Below are 19,954 nucleotides of genomic sequence, written 5' to 3' on the forward strand. Positions count from 1 at the left end.
TGATGCATGAGATTCTCTGATGTAGACATGTGCCAACTGAGCACACGCCGGCACACGCCTGGATTCTCCTTTCGGCCCTGCCCTTTCTTGTCACCAAGTTCCTTGCTGCGTGTCAGGACGATAGTGGGGTTTGGTACTGTCTGTAACTTCCTATTCCAGTTCCAGAGAGTTGGGGTGAGAACTTAGTTTGGTTACTGGGGGGATGGCATCCCACTCCCTCCTCCGTGGGGATCCCAGACCCTCTCCCTGTCAGGACCTTTTCTCAAGCTCAAGAGAGAAGACACTCATCTGGGGTGCTAGGCCTCGGCTGTCCAGTGAAGCCTGGGTTTGTGGGGTCAGAGTAGGAGCTGGGCTCTGGAACCGAGAGGGGCTGAGCAGCTGGAGGGGAGAGAAGCCTGGGTGCGGATCCTGGTTGCCCAAGAACAGACAATCCAGGTTACATAACTTGGCTCTTTCCTCCTCCGTCCCCTGCTCCTAATTTTAGCAACCAAAATTCCACTCCCCACAGGCCTCTTCCTCCAGCCACTCTGCTGCTATCCCGGTCCTCCCACCACCTGCTCGTGGTCCTCCAGCTCCAGCTGCCCCCAACCCAGGCCATTCAATGACTCAGCAAAGGGAAAGCCCTGAGTGGGGAGGGGGGGATGGGGTGTGAAGTAGGGAGGAGGATGTGGTTCAGCCTGGGGAGGAGAGAAACTGTTTTTCCTTCCCTTTTTTTGGGGGCCTCTGTTCACATTATTTTCTCCAGCTGCTCCTTGGAGACAGGAGCCCCGCACAGGAGAGCCGAGTCAGGTGGGGGCCACGGGGTCTTCCGCTAGCTGATGGTTCAAGGGGTGCGGGGCAAGAAAAGGGCTCATGTCTGCCACCAAGGGCACATGTGAGTGCGTTGTGCGCATGTCACAGCTGTGTAGAGGCTGTGGGTTGTTGCAAGCGGGGAGGAAAAGGAGATGTCATGAGTGATGAAAACCTCAGCGATGGAAAAAGTCAGAGGAGACGCCAGGAGCGAGATGTGGAACCAGGTCTTATTAGGAAATGGCAGAGTCGAGGGGCAGCGCTGGTGCCCTGCCCCCCCACCCCCGCTCCTAGCAAGTTTCGGCCCCACCCCATATCCTCCATATCCTCGGAGCGCAGCTAGCTGCCTCTTCCGATCACCCAAGTCCTGAACTGACCATATTCCTCCTACTGCCCTACCCCTCCGGCCACATCCCTGCAGTTTCTGGCTCTTTCTCTGGGGTCACTTGAGGGCCTCGGCATGGCGATTTAGGGCCTGAGAAAGAGCTGTCACAGCACCCATCACGCGGCCCAGCTCCCAGGTCTCAATCTGGCTTCGGAATCGCTGCAGGAAGCGATCGGGGTGCCAGCGAACCTGCTGGACCCTTAGGTACCTCCTCAGAGCCCCGTGCTCCTCCAAGGGGGGGCCCCTGGCCACCAGGGCCGCAGCCATGGCCTCCGGGTCCCCCCCGCCGGGGCAGGGCCAGGGCACGTCGCCGAAGCGCCAGAGGCTACCCCTCCCCGCGGCCCTGGGCTGCTCGGCCCTGGACCCCGCCCTGGTGGGCTCGGGCCCTCGGTCCCCGGCGGCGGCGGCGGCGGCGGCGGCGGCGGCCTCCTGCGCTTGCGCTCTCCGGGCTCGGCTCTCCCGCAGTTCTTCGTCCTTGGCCCGGGCGCGCTCTCGGAAGAGCCGCTGCTCCTCCTCTTGCTGCCTCCAGCTGTGACTAGAGCCCTCGGCCCGCGGGGGGCGGCAGGCTCCCCCGGCTTCGCGGCGCTGCTGCTGCTGCTGCTGCTGGCGTTTCTGGGCATGTTCCCGGGCCAGGCGTTCCGACCAGGCTGAGAAGGACTCGGGCTCCTGGGCCTCCTGGGCAGCATCATCTGTCGGGAGGACACGGGTGGTGGGGAGAGGCTGAGCCGGGGACCCGCAGAAACGGCAGGGGAGTACGGCGGGGGCGCAGGCGGGGGCATTCATGCGGTGGGTGCAGAGAAGGGGCCCGAGGGAAGGAGGGCAGCCGTGCCCCGAAGCGCGCCCTCACCTTCAAACCTCCCGATGACTTCCTGCCACTCGTCCTCCAGCTCTCCCTGCAGCTTCTGCCTCCACTCCCGCTCCCTGGAGGCTTCATCTTCCTCCTCTTCTTCGGCAGAATCCCAGGGCGGGCCCCAGCCCAGAATCTGCCCCGGAGTCTCCCCTTCCTTATTCTTTATTCCCATGGCCGAGGGGCAGCGGCTGAGCAGAGGCAGGAAGAAGTCCGTGTAGGCTGTTGGCGGGAGAGTGGGATGCAAAAAGTTAGTTGGGGCTCCCCAATCCGCTGGTCACTCATTCCCTTGGTCTGAGAGCGCTGAAAGGGTTGCCCACAGGGGTGCTTCCTGGGTCTAAGGAAATGACCCTCAATAGCGAGTACCTATTGACAGCTAACCACGTGCATGGGAAGTGTGGTCCTTTAAAGTATTCTCACCTGTCACCCCATAAGCTAGTGGAGTAGCCTAGCCTGCCGCCAGCATTGGGAGCAGTATCAAAAACTTTTGATTATGCACTTCATTTTCTTACTCAACATGACATACTGGTATCAGATCTGCAAGTACTCTTTACCCTTATAAAGATATACATAGGGAATATTCACCCCTTATATAATTTTTCAAGGGGCCCAGTAAAATGAATGTTTTTAGGGATTTTTTTTCCTCTCAGTCTTCCTTACTAAAAGGATATTAGAAGAGAAATGGAAAGGTGAAAAGGTGGAGACCAACAATAAATTCGAGTCACAGAAATGTTTCCTGAAGGGGTCGGGGTGATAGTACAGCAAGTAGGTGCTTGTCTTGCACATGGCTGACCCAGGTTTGACTGATCCCTGTCATCGTATATGGTCCCCTGCACACCACCAGGAATAATTCAGTAGTGCACAGCCAGGAGTAAGCCCTGAGCATCGCCAGGGGTGGCCCAAGTCCTCAGCCCAACAGAAAACTGCTCCCTGCAACATAGAGCCAGCATGACTGCTGACTGGGGAAAAGGCCCAGAAACACGGGGTCCCATTTAGGAAGAGCCGATTGGGAGAAATACAACCGACATTCCCAAACCCCCATTTTTCCTGAGTCCTTCACTACATCCGCTTCAGAGTCAGTTGAATTCTTTGCTGCTCACTTCACTGGCAAAGTAGCACCTCCAAGAGCACAGCCACCAAGCACTTTCACACCCGGGACAGAGGCAGGCGACAAAAGCGACAAAAGCGCCCTTCCTGCCCAGGGGCCTACTTTTTCTTTTCCTGGGTTAGGAGGAAATGGGCAAACAGTACTTACTTCTTTTTCTTTTGCTTTTTGGGTCACACCCAGTGGTGCTCAGTTTATTTGACTGTGCTCAGGGAGAACTCCTGGTGGTGCCTGCAGACCATATGTAGTGCCAGGGGTTCAAATCAGGGTCAGCAGAACGAGCACCTAAACCCCTTGTACTATCTCTCAACCCCCCTTAAGTCTTTATTCTATGGTGCTGGAAAGTACTGGCAACCTCAACCTTGCGAAAATGGGCCATAGAAGTGCTCTCCTGTCACTGTGGGGCAGGCAGGGAGGCAGAAAGGGCTGCACACTTGCTGGCTGACACCCCTGCCTCCCGCCTATCTCCTGGCTCATCCCTGTTCAAACATGTCAGGACAAAGGAAGAGGCGCTTCTCTCTTTTATTTTGTGTGTGTGTGTGTGTAGCAGCCACATCTGAATGTGTTCAGGGTTTACTCCTGGCTCTGCACTCAGAGATCACTCCTGGAAGGGCACAGGGGACTGTACTGGGTGCCAGGGATCGAACCCCCATGTGCAAGGCAAGAGCCCTACCGTTGTACAATTTCTCCGGTCCCAAAATGTTTCACTTTAACAGATGTGACCTGTCACAAGCCTTATCAACTTGTGCCACTCAGCAAGTATCTGATCTTGCCTGGTGCTTTCAACTGCTTGTTGCCCATCAAGGTTCATAGCAGGTGTGAGAGTAGATTGGTGTATGGAAAACTTTCAAAATTCAAGTCCTCTAGGGGCTGGAGCGATAGCACGGCAGGTAGGGTGTTTGCCTTGCACGCAGTCGACCCGGGTTCGATTCCCAGCATCCCATGTGGTTCCCCGAACACCACCAGGAGTAATTTCTGAATGCAGAGCCAGGAGTAACCCCTGCGCATTGCTGGGTGTGACACCCCCAAAAAATGTAAGGCCTCCAAATACAAGTGTGATAAGTAAAGCATGGTATAGAATATTAAAGCCTCTAAACAGAGGTCTGGGTGTGGCAAAAACTGACTATAAAAATGCACACAGACTTGACTCGCAACTGTGTAAAAAATAATTTGATTAAAAAACTATTAGTAGACAAAAATTCTGGTTTCTGGGAGGACTATAGGCAGATCCCTCCCAAGCTTATGTAGTTAATATTTTAATGTGAATTTTAAAATCAGAATTAAGAACAAATTTAATCAAAATTAAAATTTTTTTTTTTGCTTTTTGGGTCACACCCAGCAATGAACAGGGCTTACTCCTGGCTCATGCACTCACAAATTAATCCTGGGGTGCTTGGGGGATCATATATCCTATTTTAGCATACATAAATGCCTAGAAAGACTCTTTTTTTCTAGATATTTGAGTGTAGTATATAATTATTTGGCAACTTTTTTGTTTTTTGGCCACACCCAGCAGTGCTCAGGGTTTACTCTGGGCTCTGTGCTCAGAGATCACTGCTGGTAGTGCTGGGAGGTGCCTGGGATTGAATTCTGGTGGGTCAGATGCAAGGCAAGTGCCCTATCCGCTGTACTGTCTTCCTGGTTCCACAACTTACTATTTTTACTTTGTGTCTTTTTAAAAAATTCTTTCCATTGTAGTATACAAGGTCTACCACATTCCTTTCTATGACTGTGTACTGTTCTATTGTACTTATTAAAAAAAAAAATCCCACAATTAATCTCTGAGTTGAGACTTTGTTTCCAAAAACCATCAACCTCACATGTACATCTATGCTGCAGTTAGGGAGATAGCTCAGAGGGCTGGAGTGTATGCTCTGCATGTAGGAACACTGTTCCATCCCTGACACGTCGTGGTCCAAGCACCATACAAGTGGTGCCCCCCCAAAAAAAGATTTTATATGAAGAGATGGCTCGGTGGCTAAGGTGCCTGCTTTGCAAGCATGAGGCTGAATTCAATCACTGGTGCCAAGTGTGATCAGCTCTTGATCAGGTTGAGATCCATGGTACAAGTGATTTTAGTTCCACCACCGCCATGCAAGCATCACAACTAAACGTGTAAACACTACATGTGACTGCACATGTGTGCTTAATTCCCTGCAACATCAACAGATGGAAGGAAAGGCAGGAAATGATTTATTCATGCAATTCTCTTCTCTTCTTTTTCATATACTTTTTGTGTAGTTTCTTTTTTGGTTTTTATTTTGTATCATGCCAGGCGATACTCTGGAGTTACTCCTGGTTCTGCACTCACGAATTACTTCTGAAAAGACCAAATGGGATGCTGAGTATTAAATCTGGTCTGCAGGGCAAACGCCCTACCTGCTGTACTATCTCTCAGGCCCAATGGTGTAGCTTCTTTTTTTGTGGTGCTGGGGATTAAATTTAGGGCCTCACACAAGTGAGGAATGTGCCCTAACACAGTTATACCCCCAACCTTTCTTTATGTATGAGCACACGCCCATGTATGAATAAGTTGTCCGTGTTCTTTGTCTACTTTTCCCCTGGAAATTGTATCTGTAAGTATAAGGGTGGAGGGGCTGGAGCGATAGCACATGCGGGTAGGATGTCTGCCTTGCACGCGGCTGACCCAGGTTCGATTCCCAGCATCCCATATGGTCCCCTGAGCACCGCCAGAAGTAATTTCTGAGTGCATGAGCCAGGAGTAACCCCTGTGCATTGCTGGGTATGACCCAAAAAGCAAAGAAAAAAAAAAGGTATAAGGGTGTTTATATGATATAGATAACAATGCATTGCAATTATTTTTCCCCATCTATCTTATGAAAAATTCTGAGGTTAGAGTAATAGTACAGTGGGTGAGGTGCTTGTCTCACATGCAGCCAATTTGGGTTTGATCTGTGGCATCCCATATGATCCCCTGAGCACCTCTGGGAGTAATTCCTGAGTGCAGAGCCAGGAGTAAGCCCTGAGCACCACTGGGCATGATCCCCAAACAAAACAAAAGTGGCTTTTTATTTTTATATAGTTAAGGGAGTATTAATATTTTCCTTCCTTTTTGCAGTGCTGGGAATCAAACCCAGAGTCTCACATCCAAAGTAAATGCCGTACTGTCAAGTCCCTAGCCCCCACATATTTAATTTTATTGCTTTTGAATTTATTTCACTCTTAGGAGGGTTTTTTCTTGTCTGGAAATACAAAAGTAAAGGCTCCCGTTGTTCGTTGATTTGCTCGAGCGGGCCCAGTAACGTCTCCATTGGAGACTTTGTTGTTACTGTATCTGGCATATCGAATACTCTCGGTAGCTTGCCGGGCTCTCTGAGAGGGGCGGAGGAATCGAACTCGGGTCGGCCATGTTGGCTGCGTGCAAGGCAGACGCCCTACCGCTGTGCTATCAAAAATACAAAAAAATACAAAAAAAATCATTTTTATTTTCCCTACTATACACACACACACACACGCACACACACACACACACACACACACACACACTTGGGGAGGTGGGTGTTTGGGTCACAACCAGTACTGCCTGGGAGCTACCCCTAGTCTGTCCTGCTTGGTGGCTGCCTGGGGGACCATACAGCACCAGGGACTGTACTGCTTGCAAAGCCAGTACTTTAACCCCTGTACTACTTTTCCAGCTCTTTCCTATTTTAAAAAATTAAAAAAGGTACAAATTATGTACAATAAGCATCGCTATTTCCACCAAAGGTTGCCTGGTCCTCCTTCCCCAAATTTAGTCCCCCAGGGGAAGTCCATCCTATGAGTTTTCTGTCACATTTAGGTGCTTAGGTTGTTTTTAGGCCACACGTGGCCAGTGCAGTGCTCAGGCATCTCTCCCTGCAGTGTGTGGAGATGATGTGGTGCTGGGGATTGAACCTTTGCCTCCATATGCAAAGCATGTGCTCCAGCCTTTTGAGCCATCTCCTTGCCTTCTGTAATTTACTTTTCAGTCAGATGTAAAGTAGGACACTGTTTTTCCTGACAAGCCAAATGTTCTAATATGGCTTATTAAATAGTTCATGTCCTACCAGTAATTTGAAATGCCAATTTTTAACATTTTAATTTTATTAATTTTTGTTTTTTGGCTACACCCGACTGTGCTTAGGGCTTACGTCTGGCTCTGCACTCAGGGATCACTCCTGACAGGCTGGGGGGACCATATGGGATGCCGAGGATTAAATCAGGGTCAGCTGCGTGCAAGGCACACGCCCTACCCACTGTACCATCACTCTGGTCCTTTATTTTATTAATTAAAAAAATTTGCTTTTTTGAGGCCACACCTCAAAGTGTTCAGTTCTTATTCTTACTCCTAGCTCTTAGGAGTCGCTCCTGGCAGAGCCTGGGAGACCAGTGCCAAGAATTGAACCAAGGTCAGCCATGTGAAAGTCTAGCACCTTACTATCTCTCTAGCCTATCTCCAAGCTCTGGTAAACATTTTTAAAGGATACTATTATTAGAAGTGTAGACTGAGTGATGACTGATGAGACTCATGAAGAAAAGAGGAGCACGGGGCTGGAGTGATAGCACAGTGGGTAGGGGGTAGGGCGTTTGCCTTGCATGTGGCTGATCCGGGTTCAATTCCCAGCATCCCAGAGCACTACCAGGAGTAATTCCTGAGTGCAAAGCCAGGAGTAACCCCTGTGTATCACTGGGTGTGACCCAAAAAAGCAAAAAAAAAAAGAGAGAGAGAGAGAGAGAAGCATAGAGATTAAAGAGTTTTTAAGGAGGGGCCAAACGGTAATACAGTGGATAGGGTGCTTGTCTTGCAAGCAGCCTACCTGGGTTCAATCCCCAGTACAACATATGATCCCCCAAACCCTACCAGAAGTGATTCCTGAGTGCAGAGTCAGGAATAAGTCCTGAGTAGTGCTGTGACCTGCCTGCCCCTGCCCTCGTCCCCCCCCCAGAGTCCTTGAGGAGGAGAAGCTTATGCTGAGCTGAGAAGGGAGGATCACTTAGCAAAACAGATGAGTGAACAGGCAGCAAAAGACAGATAGGCTTGTGAAAAACACGCCTGGGGTCACTGCTGACACAGTCATGGAGACAACCTTGTAGGTTTGTGGGTGTGCTGTAGGAGGTAAGGCTGGAAAGACAGATGGAACATACGTGGATAGCTCAGTCAGCTCTGGAACAGGGCCCCAGCCTACTTCTCTGGGCAGATGAAAATGGTAATGAAGATGGAAAATGTTTGGTAGAGTGTGGCACAGGGCAAAAGTGCAAAGTAAATTACATTTAAAAAAAAAACAAACTTTTTTAAAAAAAAATTTAAGAGTACTATTTGTTCAACCATTGATTAAGCAAAAAAACCCAAATATGTTTGGAACCATAATTCTGGCATGTAAAAAGCCCCAAGTCTGATTTCCAGAATTGCCTTGTCCCTCTAAACACAGCTGGGTACAGCCTTAGAGGACCCTGAGCACTGTAATTGAGTCTTAGGAGTGGTTCCAGGGTCCCTGTGGGGTGCCCACAGCCCCCCATCTGGCAGTGCTTGGAAGAACCAAAAACCAAAGTACTCAGGATGACTTTAGACTTCGTAACTTTTTAATTTCAGTAGTGCCAGGAATCAAACCTAGGTCCCTGCATTCTAAGGAATACTCCACTGCTGAGCCACATTTGTGGCCTCTTTACTTCATTATTTTGGTAAAGACTGTGGTACTATGTCCCCCCAACACTTGTCCCAATATTTCTCAATATTTACTAGTTCCTACATTACAGAGGATGGTTATCATCTGACTAAGGTCATACCACTTCTCCATGAGGTGATGGTTTTCCAAATGAAGTTCTTAAAATTTCTAATTTCTAAAGACAGTGCAGGGAGACGGCTCAACAGGTATGTGCAGGGGACCCAGGTTCCATTCTGGGTACCACATAGTTCCTTTAAGAACCAAAATGATTCCTTAAAGTTCAGGAGGGACCCCTGAGCACTGTACCACTGAGAGTGGCCAAAAGCAAAAGTAGAAAAGACAGAGTCATTAATTGATATTTCAAATGGGGATGACAATCCCAACCATCAATCCAGCATAAACTCAGACTTAAGAAGGGAACATGGAGGAATCCATCCAGAGAGATTTGGGGTCATTTCATCTGTTCAGAGATGCACATTATAAAGCAGATGGTCTCCAAAGCTGCAGGAAGCAGAAGTGGACCTTTCTATCAAGGAGATAGAAGGCCACCTGGTGGCTGGGCTGGGCTGATACCAGTAAGGAGTAAGGCCTTGAGAGGTCACTAGGGCAAGTGCAAGTCCCTGCTTTGGAAGACAAGGACATATCTATCAAGCTCACGTGCTTCTTAGAATCTAATGAAAACAAAGCCTTTTTATTTTTGAGTCTCCCGAGTGGTGCTTGCTCAGAAGACCTTGGGCCCCTCCTGATAATTTAGCCAACAGGGTCAGCAATTCAATGTGAGGGTACAAGCCTGGAATACTTGAGCTCTGTGGTGTTAGGGGTTACTGGGTCACCCCAGTGGTGCTGTGGGGGGTAGGGGGTTCTTCAGGGTCACATCTAGTAATGTTCAGGGGCCTTCAGAGCTGCATCTGGAGATACTCAGAGGATAATGTGGTGCTGATGATCAAACCAGGGTGCACCTCAACTCCTGTACCATCTCTCCAGTCCTGTGAGAGACTTTTGTTTTTTTGTGCTCTACTCCTGGTGGGGATCAGGGTACTGGTGACTGGTGGCAAGACAAGCATTCTACCAGCTATACTACCTTTCCAATCCCATGATGGATATTTTTATTACTCAAAAAGTCTTACTTGAGGGTTGAAGAGATAGTAGGTAGGGAGCGTGCCTTGCATAGAGCTGACCCACATTTGATACCCAGCATACCTATATGGTCTCGAGCACTGCCAGGAGTAATTCCTGAGTGCAGAGCCAGGAATTATCATTGAGCATCACTCGTTATAGCCATAAAATGACAAAGTTTTACTTGAATAATATGAAAATAAAAAAAAGGGTCTACTAAATGTTAAAATGTCACCAAATGCTTGTCAGAACTTCCATTTTATAGTTGCAAATTAAATTTAGAGAGGTCCCTGCCACACGCTTTTAAGTGGCAGAGCTGTAACTAGGGTAAGTGAGGTCTGAGATCTATTTCAGGGTTCTCCGCTACTGCTAATCAGTTTTGAGTTAGATGCTTGCCCTTTACAAAACAAAACAAACCTCTAATACGCTAAGTCAAATAAAACAGGAGCAGAAGAGATAATATAATGGGTAGAGTGCTGGCTTGTATGTGGCCACCCTGGGTCTGATCCCTGGCATGCCATATGGTCTCCACCAAGCACTGCCAGGAGTGATTCCTGAGAGCAGAGCTAGGAGTAAGACCTGAGCACTGTTGGTGTGGACAAAAAACAAAACAAAACAAAAAGAAAGGGGACATGATACTGTGTGGGGCAGGCTTTGAGGTTAGATTCCTGCATGTACTTGGGGAGCTGGCAATAGTAAACAAACTGAATTAAGGTTATTCATCCCAACCTAGAGATTTTCCTAGCAGTCCTACATTAAAAGGAGGTATCAAGGGCCAGAGAGAGATAGTAAGGGGGTTAAGGTACTTGCTTTGAATATGGCTGACCAGTTCTGTCCTTGGCACTGCATATGGTCCCCGGAGTAACAGCAGGTGTGACCCACACTCCCCCCAAAAAAAAACAACAACAAAATAAATTAAAGGAGTTACTGTGGCTCATACCTCACATGTAGGAAGCCTTGAGTTTCATCCTTGATACTCTTTAAAGGAAAAAACAAAACAGTGGGGGAGTTGGGCAGCTACAGAGAGTTCAATGGGTTGGAACTAAAGGCTCTGCATATAGAAAGATTCCATCCTCATCAGCACATGATACCCTGAGCCTCACCAGGAGCCACTTCTGATTCAGGGAAAAGTGCCCTAACACTGCTTGGTGAGGCACTTGCCCACTCTTGCCCCCAAATCAAGGCCTAATATTAAGGAAGACTGTATCTCTCAAGTTGCCTGCACTGCCACTGTAGTAAAAACAGGTCCTGACTGGAAACCCTCATTTTTTCTTTTCTGAGCTCAGATGTTTTTTGGATTTGGTAGAGCTGGTCTGAAATCATATACACTGTGTACAATATATAGATCAGAAGGGCTTGGGTCACCCCAGTAACCAAACAAGAATGTTTCTGCGGGCCAGAATAATATCGCAGTGGGGAGGGTGTTGCTTTGCACACGGCAGACCTGGGTTTGATCCCCAGCACCCCATATGGTTCACCCGTGCACTGCCAGGAGTTAATTTCTGAGTACAGAGCCAGAAGTAACCCCTGAGCACTACTGGGTATGAACCAAAAATAAATAAATTAAAAAAGAGAATGTTTCTGCAATAAATGCCTGAGTATTGATATACTAGCATAAAAACAAATCATAGATAGCCCTCACTTTAGTTTAGGATAGATTTTAACACTGAGTTTGGTGGCAGAATGATAAAAAATTGTATGGTTCTCAGAGTGTCTTTTAGCTTCATAATTGTGGGTAGGGGAGTTTGGATGTTGATAACAACAACTGCCTGCAGCTACTGAAGGATGATCACTGCCAGGCTCTCCAATTATATACTTAAGTCAGTTTACTCTCAAAACATATTTTAGGGTTTGGGTGCTGGTATACGTGACTACATCACTATTTAATTTGATATGTTATCACAAAGGAGAGGGCTGAGGAGTAATACAGTGGGTAGGGTGCTTGCCTTACATGTGGCCAATCTGGGTTCAATTCCTGGTATCCCATTGGGTCCCTCGAGCCCTGCCAGGAGTGATCTGTGAGCTCAGAGTCAGGAGATAGCCCTGAGCAACAAAGAACGCCCCCCTCCCCCGAATTAAAAAAACCCACAAAAACCATATCACACGGGATAATCCAGTTGCTGAAGAGTTCAGAGGCTCTAGCTAGCCTGCCTTGATCTAATAGCTGTGTGCCTTGGGCAGACTACTTCACTTCTCTGTGTGGTTCGTCTAGAAACTGAAGGATAATTTTAGTATTTATGACTTCACAGAGTTGTAGTGAGGATTAAATAAGTTACTTTAAGAAGCCTGCACACAGCAAGAGTTATGACTTATTTTGCACAAGGGCAAACTAAGCCTCAGGAAAGCTTAATAATTTCCCCAACTATTAAGTAGCTAGCTCCGAGCCCAGAAATCTAACTTGAGAGCTTATATGTGTCATATCCTGTGTGAGGCCCTGGGCTCCATAGAGCAACACTCCGCCCCCACCCCCACCTGGGGGAAAAGAAAAGTAAACTTTTTATGGTGCTGGGGTTAGAATCCACACATAGGCCATGTGCTCTAGAACCAGACTCATGGGGGGGCGGGGGGGGGGGGGAGGTGTGAAATCTGAAGATCAGTCTGTAGTTGATCACCAACCTGTCTATATCCTGGAGGCACAATCCCTAGCCCCAGGCCCTCTTGATCAACTACCTCCAGAGTCCCAGGCAAGCAGCTCAGTTTGGAGCCAGCAGCCCAGACCTCGGAGGGGCGGCTGATAGGTCCCCCCCTCCCCTCCGGGGTACACTCACCATCAGGGCCTTGGCGGGCGGCGGCGTGCAGTGCCGTGTCCCCGTGCCGGTCCTGGTGGGCAGGGTCTGCCCCCAGGCGCAGCAGCAGGCACAGGGCCGGGGCATCGTGGCGGGCACAGGCCCGGTGCAGAGGTGGGGGCTGCCCCGCGTCCACATCGAGGCCGGGGTGTCGCTGCAGGAGCGCCTGGGCCCGGACCAGCCGTCCTGCAGACAGGTAGCGACGGAAGCGACGCTCTCGGCGCTGGCGGCGGGAGGCGGAGGCCATGGAACTCTTGGGCTGCGGGAGAGAAAGAGCAGCAGCAGTCAGGCCCCCCCTTGGCCGGTCGCCCCCCTGGCAGTCCCTCCCCGGCCTCCCCTGGGTTTCTTCCTCCAGCTTCAGTGAGGCGGGGAGGCCTGGCCTGACCCCGCAGTTCTTGCGAGATTAATGGTCTGAAAAAATTCCCGAGGGGAGGAAGGGGGGGCTGGGGGCTGGGAATTTTAATCTTTTCATGTCAAAATTGAGAAAAGGCTAAATAATTGTTTGCAGGCTTATTGGCCCGATCAATTTATAATTTTTTTTTCCACTAAAGTCCTTTGAAAAAGACTGAGGGAGGAGGAGGGAAGAAATTTTTTTTTTTAATCAGAAGAAAATTTGAATTTAAAAAATTCACAGAAAACTTCAAATAATGATCTAGAAATTGAATATCATGTACCCGGCAGACAGAAGTAGAGGCTTCTCCCTCTGGGGCCTGGGGGGAGGGGTTACTCATCAGACCAGTCCCCCGCCCCCCTAAGTACCCCCAGAGCTGTGGGCCTGAGGCCTGTGTTTAAGACGCTCCGAGGAAGGGAGGCGGGAAGGGCGGAGACACTCGAAGCTGGCGGAAATGGCGCAAACTGCGACGCAAGGAAGGGCGGAAGTGAACCGCGAGGCGCGCTGCCGGAAGTCCGCCTTCCCCGAGGGGCGGGGCGGTGGGAGCGCGCTCAAGGGGCCGGGGTGCTGGGGACGAGCGCGCGCGCGTGTCTCCTCATTCTGACCTCGTGGGGAAACTACGGAACTTAAGACTAAGGGTCCGCCTAAAACCGGAAGACTGGACATCAAAAGGCGCTAGAGGCGGGGGTGGTCACGAGGACGGAGGGCATATGGTCCGGAGCTTCACTCCCGCCTCCCTCAAGTGGGAGAGAGGATCGGTTGGTAGGCTAAAAGATTAGACAAAGAGCGAAAAGAGATAGAGGATACAGTGAAAATGGAAACAAACACAAAGCCCACAGTGAGCTCAAGGACAGGGACAGAGCAAAAGAGAAAAACACAGACTTTTGAGGGAAAAAAACCCTAGATACGGCAATTGAAATTAATTTAGAAATCTGGATTTGAGAAAGAAAAAAAAGACATAAAAAGGAGAAGTGAAGAGAGAGGTAGAGCGAAATTGAATATTCAGAAAAGCCCCGCATGCTCTTTCCCAATGCATGATGCACGAAGGCTTCCTTACTTACCCCATTTTCAACCCCTCCTTGTGGCCTTTTCTCCCCAATATTCCTCCCCTCTGCTCCAGCCCCATTCCTAACCTTAACTCCCGGAAAGCCCTGCACCTAATGCTGGCAGGCAGCTTTGGATCCGGTCTCTGCTGCCCCCAGGCGGTCCTTACAGCTATTGCGGGAGAGAGGGATGCTGGAGAAGGACCAGCCATCAATGGGAGGATCAGTTTGGGGGAGACACCGGTCCAGGATGCTGAGCTAAAAGGGGAGCACTAAGACCCAGGAGTAGTGGTGAAGGACTGCAGCAACTGGCGGAGTAGGCGGCGGGAGCCATCTGGTACCTTGGTAGCATCCGAAGCGCCATCGGCCATAACAGAGAAATGGCCAGTCAGTCCCAGGGTATCCAACAGCTCCTGCAAGCAGAGAAGCGGGCGGCTGAGAAGGTGGCAGATGCCAGAAAGAGTGAGTCTCTTCTTCTCTTCCTTAGGATCTGGAAATAAAATTCCAGATGAGGGACAGCGGACAGATTTCCTGAATCCTTAGGAAAACTCAGGGTCACAGATGAGGAAGAAATGGTTAGTTGTTATAATTTGGTACCTCACTGACCAAGAGAAGGCAGAAAAACTTTCTGGAAAGCACTGGTCACCAGCACAGCTTGCAGAGGATGCACCCTGACCCTCTGCTCTGTGTTCCCTCCAGGGAAGGCCCGGCGTCTGAAGCAGGCCAAGGAGGAGGCTCAGATGGAAGTGGAACAATACCGCAGAGAGCGGGAGCAGGAATTCCAGAGCAAGCAGCAGGCAGTAAGTTGTGGGAGAATTGGGATGGGCCACCAGGACGTAAACTGGTATGTGCATCTGTTGAGGTGCATGCAGATAACATAAGGTACGTATTGATGACAATATGGGTTAAGATTTGTGACAGAGAGTGTAGGAATTTCATCGGATTTATATTTATTTATTTATTTTGCTTTTTGGGTCACACCTGGCAATGTACAGGGGTTACTCCTGGTTCTGCACTCAGGAATTACTCCTGGCGGTGCTCAGGGGATCATATGGGATGCTGGGGATCGAACCTGGGTCGGCCGCGTGCAAGGCAAACGCCTTACCCGCTGTGCTATCACTCCAGCCCTTCATAGGATTTATAAAGCTTGGGATTTGCCACAGCCTCTCATGACATTGGGGTGAACAGTTTTATTCTTGACTAGTAAGATGGTGGGAACTGGTATAGGATGAAGTTGCCTGTCAGATCTTAGGGAAACGGACTGTATTTCTCATGCTGTTTGTGAGATGGGAATGGTCTACAAAGAGGGCCCTTCTTCCTGCCCTTTTCTCCAGGATATTTCTCTCCACATACTAGAACTATTTATTCTGTTCCTGCATTTTCCTTTTCTCTTTCATCTCTCTCTCACCTCCCAGGCCATGGGCTCCCAAGGGAACCTGTCAGCTGAGGTGGAGCAGGCGACAAGGCACCAGGTGCAAGGCATGCAGAGCTCCCAGCAGAGAAACCGTGAGCGTGTCCTGGCCCAGCTTCTCGGCATGGTCTGTGATGTGAGGCCCCAGGTCCATGCCAACTACCGGATTACTGCCTAGGAGTCATGAGAGGGCCTGGCTTCTCATGGAAAGTTTCCCCCTTGAAGAAATCCCTTTATTGAAGTTACTTCTCGCTATAGTCCTGCTCTCCTTTCCATTCTTAGACGTTCTCAGAAGCAGGATTCAGTAGTTCTGGAAGTTTATGAATATCCTGTCCAGAGCTGAATCTCCTTATTGTGCTTTAACCTTCATCAGGACCTAAGTTACCCACAACCAATGCCCTTGTGAAAAGTTAGAGCATGGAGAAGTAGAGATGTGGGAAACACCCCAAATTCAGGTGGGGTTCTTCTAACCTTGTCACCTACAAAACCAGGACAAGCTATTTCCCCTGTAGCTTCAGTGGCCTCCTCTGCGAGACTACAATAACAGTGTCTACTACAGGGCTGCTGCAAGATGAGCGAATCACTGTAGAGTTTAGCATGTAGTTTTGATTTGTAAACAGCAGCCCTATGATAGTATTACCGCCTCCCACCACCCATTCTCTGGCCAAAACCTTCTAATGGCTGTCTAAGCCCTTCCTCACATCACCGAGGCCTGCCTGGTGTTCTAATCCTACTCATTCATTCTGTGAACCGAGTCTAAATTCTCTGAAGAATTGGCTCTTCCCACTTCTCTTTTCTCAGAAACGAAACTATAAAATGTGACAAGATGGAATTATGACTTCATGTATAACCTCTCTATTGGGGTTCCGGGAAGATGTTGCAATTCTCTCTCAAGTTGGTGTTTCTCTTTATTGCAATTCTCCTTCCACTGTTCCCCCCAAACCCATGAGATGTTTACTGCTTCCTGAGATAAAGTGATGCTGTGTCCCCTTGTGTGCATGGCTTGCCTTTAACACATCCTCAACACTTCACTTTACCTTTGTGGCAGTTTAAAAGTCAATAAAATAAGTATGTGAAAAACCAATTGGTGAGTTGCCTCCTTTTGCTTTTCTTATTTTCAGTCATTCTTGTTCCTGTTTACATGTTACCCAAGCATCCAAAAAGGCTGCCCTTTAAATTTGTTTGTAAAATAAAAGTAAGCAGTACGTTATTATTTCTATTTTTTTTTTTTTTTTTTTGCTTTTTGGGTCACACCCAGCTTTGCACAGGGTTACTCCTGGCTCATGCACTCAGGAATTACTCCTGGCGGTGCTCAGGGGACCATATGGGATGCTGGGAATTGAACCCAGGTTGCCACGTGCAAGGCAAATGCCCTACCCGCTGTGCTATCGCTCCAGCCCCTGCATTATTATTTCTTAGTGTCTCTCAAGTGGATAATACTGCCCTCTTGGTGGGTGCTCAAATGATCCAGGTGTGTGTGTGTGTGTGGGGGGGGGAGATGATGCTTGTTTATATAAAGATTTCCAAGAGGAGCCCTAAGTTGATTTCTTTCTTGAAAAGGGGGTGGGAGGCCAAATAAGTTCGAGAATCTTTGCAAAGACATAAATATATGTGGCACCTTATTTGGTAACCTGAGGACTATAGATGGCAGCTGCAGAGAAACCGTGGAATATACAAACGCTTTTTTGTGGCTTATAATGGGTTACACCTGGCTCTGTGCTCAGAGGTAACTCTGGGGGTTGCGCAGGGTACCATATGCAATGCTGGGCATTGAATGCCACATGCAAGGTGAACTCCTTACCCCTGTTCTCTCACCAGCCCAAAACTTTTTTGCTTTCTGTCTTTTTTTTTTTTTTTTGGTCACATCCGGAGATGCACAGGGGTCACTTCTGGCTCTTCACTCAGGAATTACTTGTGGCGGTGCTCAGGGGACCATATGGGATGCTGGGAATCGAACCCAGATTGGCACATGCAAGGCAAACGCCCTCCCCGCTGTGCTATTGCTCCAGCCCCTCTGTCTTGCTTTTATAATGGCATTTTTTGCTGCTGGATATGTTGATATATTTATGGGTTGTCTCGGAGGTTATGCCCCTGAACTGTGGCAACAGGCCTGTTTACAGCTGTGTTCCAGATTTTAGAGTAACATTTGGCAAGCAGTTTTTTGAAGTGGGGCACACTGCAGGGATGCTGGGGGCTACTCCCTGCTGTGTGTGTGTGTGTGTGTGTGTGTGTGTGTGTGTGTGTGTAAGTTGCTCTCAGTGGTGATTAGGGACCATCTCTCTCGTTCTGGGATGGGTGGTTGAAATAGTGAAGAGATTTGACTTTTATTGTTGGGAAAAACTACCTTCCTCCCCCTACATCCGCTTATGCTCTGGGATTACTCCTGGTAGTTCTGGGTAGGGACCATATGGTATGCGGGGAACAGCACGCTGATTGGCCGCAGTTAAGGCAACTGCTCTACCCGCTGAGCTATCTTTTCAGTCCCCGAAAACCTAACCTTTTATATTTGTTCTTCTACTCGCCCTCCCATGCCAGGAATCAACTCAGAGTCTCACACAGGCAAAGTGGTCTACCGCGGAGCTACATCCCTAGCTAAACATTTATTTCTCTTGGCTGCAGATAAAAGGTTTTATCTAGGATTGGACGCGATAAGGTAACCCGTAGTTTATTTATTAACCAGACTAGATAGGAAGGCAAGGGTATATGCTTCATTCAGGAAAAAAAAAAAAAACCTCCACGCTAATAGTACGGTTACCGTGGGCGGGGTAAGAACACCTGTGCTAATATTTATTAAACGCTGCGTAACCCTTGAACTGTAGCAGCTAACTTTGGGCACAATTCTAATTCCACCAGCATCATGGTCCACAAGGCATCAGCTACATTAACCAACATTATTTTAGGAAGGGTCACCTCCAGCTAGTGAGACCCCCCGCAGCCCGGATCGCGGCCGGGCGTTCCTCGGTTCCCGCGCAGACGCCCGCCAGGTCACCTTGGGTACCGGGCTAAGGACCCCGTGGGAACTCACAGCCCGGTCCGCCCTCCTTTCTCGAGCACCCACGCGGGGCTGCCCTGAGAGAAGATCCACAAGGCAGAGACTGTAAATGAAAAAGGTAAGGATGTGGATAAGAGTAGGACAAGAAAAAAAGGTAACAGTGGGACAGAATACTAGTTTCCTTTATGCCTTTCGTCACGGCAGCAGCTGCGAGGTTAGACGTGGCTTTTAAACTAAATTTCACACAGGCATTTCCCAAAGGCAACCTCGGAGTGCGCGGAACTATAAACGGCGGAAGGTCCTTCTTCCGGTTTCTTGCGCCTGCGCATTAGCAGGCAAGAAGGCGGGAAGCCGAGTAGAAGGAAGCTGGGAACCGGAAGTGAATGCAGATTTCCCTCCTTCGTCCCTGTTGCCGCCGCCATACGTACTCGTCTTGCTCAGGTAAGGTCTGGCCTTCGGGACCATCCGCCTCCATCTCCGTTTCTCTCGGGTCATCCTGTCTCTTGGACTCCTAATATCCCTTCTCCAGGTTGTAGTCTAATCCCTGACGTCTAGTAGGGTTACTTCCCTTGCTCTTTCCCTTTGCGAGAGCAAAGAACTCCTGAGGGGGGAGGCAGGGCCGCTGGCGCGGAGGTGGGGGAGGGGGGAAGCAACTCAAAATGGAGGCCTGGGCGCCATTGTGTTTCTTTGGCGCTCGTCATCCGTGTCGGGCCTCTCGCTTCGCTGAGGCACCAGCGATGCGGCGGCGCTGGGCGTCCGTAGCCCTGGATTCTGGGGAGGGCGAGGCCCTCCTCTTGCCTCTTCTCCTCTGGGCGCCAATCGGTTGAGCCGGTTTCTCGGGCCGCGCTCCGCCTCGCTCGATCGCCCCGTGTTTGGCCCCGTTTCCAAACGTTCCCAATTGGCTTCCCACGAACGTTACTGTGCGCCTTTCTGGGAAGGAGGCGCCCCGGCCTCGTGACGGAAACGATAGATGGTCTGTTAACTGCGGATTTTGGGCCGCTTCTTGGCTTCCTGGTCCCCGCGATGAAGAGGGAAAACAAAAACAGTTGTTTTTGTCGCCGAGTCATGGGTCCCGCACCTCCGCGCGCCGCATCACTCGCCCCGGGCTTTCAGACCCCGGCGGGAGGGTCCCGGGGGTGGGCGGTGGACGGCAGCCACATGATGTTCGCTTCTTGAGAAATGAGCGCTTGGCGCAATGCTGACCATTATCTATCACCCTGGACTGATGGCTGCTGCCCGAGGTTACAGGGACCGCTCAGGGTCTTCAGGCCCTTTCTTCCTCCTCCTTTTCTCCATCTTCCGCACTAAGTCGTGAGGCGTATTCTGCGTTTCACAATCGCCCCTCCCTCGTCGTTGCTTGCAGATCAGGAATTTACAAGACTTCCACAATGCCCTGGTTTCTGCTCCTTGTTTCTGTACTTACTGGGGAGCTAATGACCTAGCACGA

At 49.6% G+C, this 19,954-nt stretch overlaps 2 protein-coding genes and 1 non-coding gene across 5 annotated transcripts; 2 read left to right on the plus strand and 1 right to left on the minus strand.

Annotated features, from left to right (window-relative positions):
- Positions 1–1,082: 1,082 nt before the first annotated feature.
- Positions 1,083–14,204, minus strand: NFKBIL1 (NFKB inhibitor like 1). 2 transcript variants are annotated; one of them, XM_056127180.1, is made up of 4 exons: positions 14,123–14,204; positions 12,653–12,929; positions 2,022–2,243; positions 1,083–1,863 (listed from the first exon to the last, which is right to left on the minus strand). In XM_056127180.1, exons 2-4 carry the CDS (start codon positions 12,915–12,917, stop codon positions 1,232–1,234), a joined length of 1,119 nt encoding a protein of 372 aa, XP_055983155.1. In that variant the 5' UTR covers positions 12,918–12,929; positions 14,123–14,204; the 3' UTR covers positions 1,083–1,231. The 2 variants fall into 2 exon arrangements, with proteins under 2 accessions (XP_055983155.1, XP_055983154.1); XM_056127179.1 differs by lacking the exon at positions 14,123–14,204 and adding an exon at positions 13,345–13,483.
- On the plus strand, positions 12,754–16,599 carry ATP6V1G2 (ATPase H+ transporting V1 subunit G2). 2 transcript variants are annotated; one of them, XM_056127195.1, is made up of 3 exons: positions 12,754–12,866; positions 14,804–14,904; positions 15,520–16,599. In XM_056127195.1, the coding sequence occupies exons 2-3, from the start codon at positions 14,845–14,847 to the stop codon at positions 15,691–15,693; spliced, it is 234 nt and encodes a 77-aa protein (XP_055983170.1). In that variant the 5' UTR covers positions 12,754–12,866; positions 14,804–14,844; the 3' UTR covers positions 15,694–16,599. The 2 variants fall into 2 exon arrangements, with proteins under 2 accessions (XP_055983170.1, XP_055983169.1); XM_056127194.1 differs by lacking the exon at positions 12,754–12,866 and adding an exon at positions 14,320–14,566.
- Positions 16,600–19,660: 3,061 nt separating this feature from the next.
- LOC130036309 (small nucleolar RNA SNORD83) lies at positions 19,661–19,738 on the plus strand. Its single transcript, XR_008794353.1, has one exon. It is a non-coding gene; the product is annotated as a small nucleolar RNA SNORD83 (small nucleolar RNA).
- The last annotated feature ends 216 nt before the right edge of the window (positions 19,739–19,954 follow it).

This window comes from Sorex fumeus, unplaced genomic scaffold, assembly GCF_029834395.1.
Source record: "Sorex fumeus unplaced genomic scaffold, SorFum_2.1 ptg000063l, whole genome shotgun sequence".
Taxonomy (NCBI): Eukaryota; Metazoa; Chordata; class Mammalia; order Eulipotyphla; family Soricidae; genus Sorex; species Sorex fumeus.

Excerpts from the sequence above, each read along its gene's own strand:
- ATP6V1G2 (XM_056127194.1), top strand. The coding sequence starts at position 14,485 with ATGGCCAGTCAGTCCCAGGGTATCCAACAGCTCCTGCAAGCAGAGAAG. Across the intron at positions 14,567-14,803 it reads GGTGGCAGATGCCAGAAAGA|GGAAGGCCCGGCGTCTGAAG; the intron begins GTGAGTCTCTTC and ends TGTTCCCTCCAG. Across the intron at positions 14,905-15,519 it reads TCCAGAGCAAGCAGCAGGCA|GCCATGGGCTCCCAAGGGAA; the intron begins GTAAGTTGTGGG and ends CTCACCTCCCAG.
- NFKBIL1 (XM_056127179.1), bottom strand. The coding sequence starts at position 13,401 with ATGAGTAACCCCTCCCCCCAGGCCCCAGAGGGAGAAGCCTCTACTTCT. Across the intron at positions 2,244-12,652 it reads CGCCCGCCAAGGCCCTGATG|CCTACACGGACTTCTTCCTG; the intron begins GTGAGTGTACCC and ends TCCCGCCAACAG. Across the intron at positions 1,864-2,021 it reads AGTCATCGGGAGGTTTGAAG|ATGATGCTGCCCAGGAGGCC; the intron begins GTGAGGGCGCGC and ends TCCTCCCGACAG.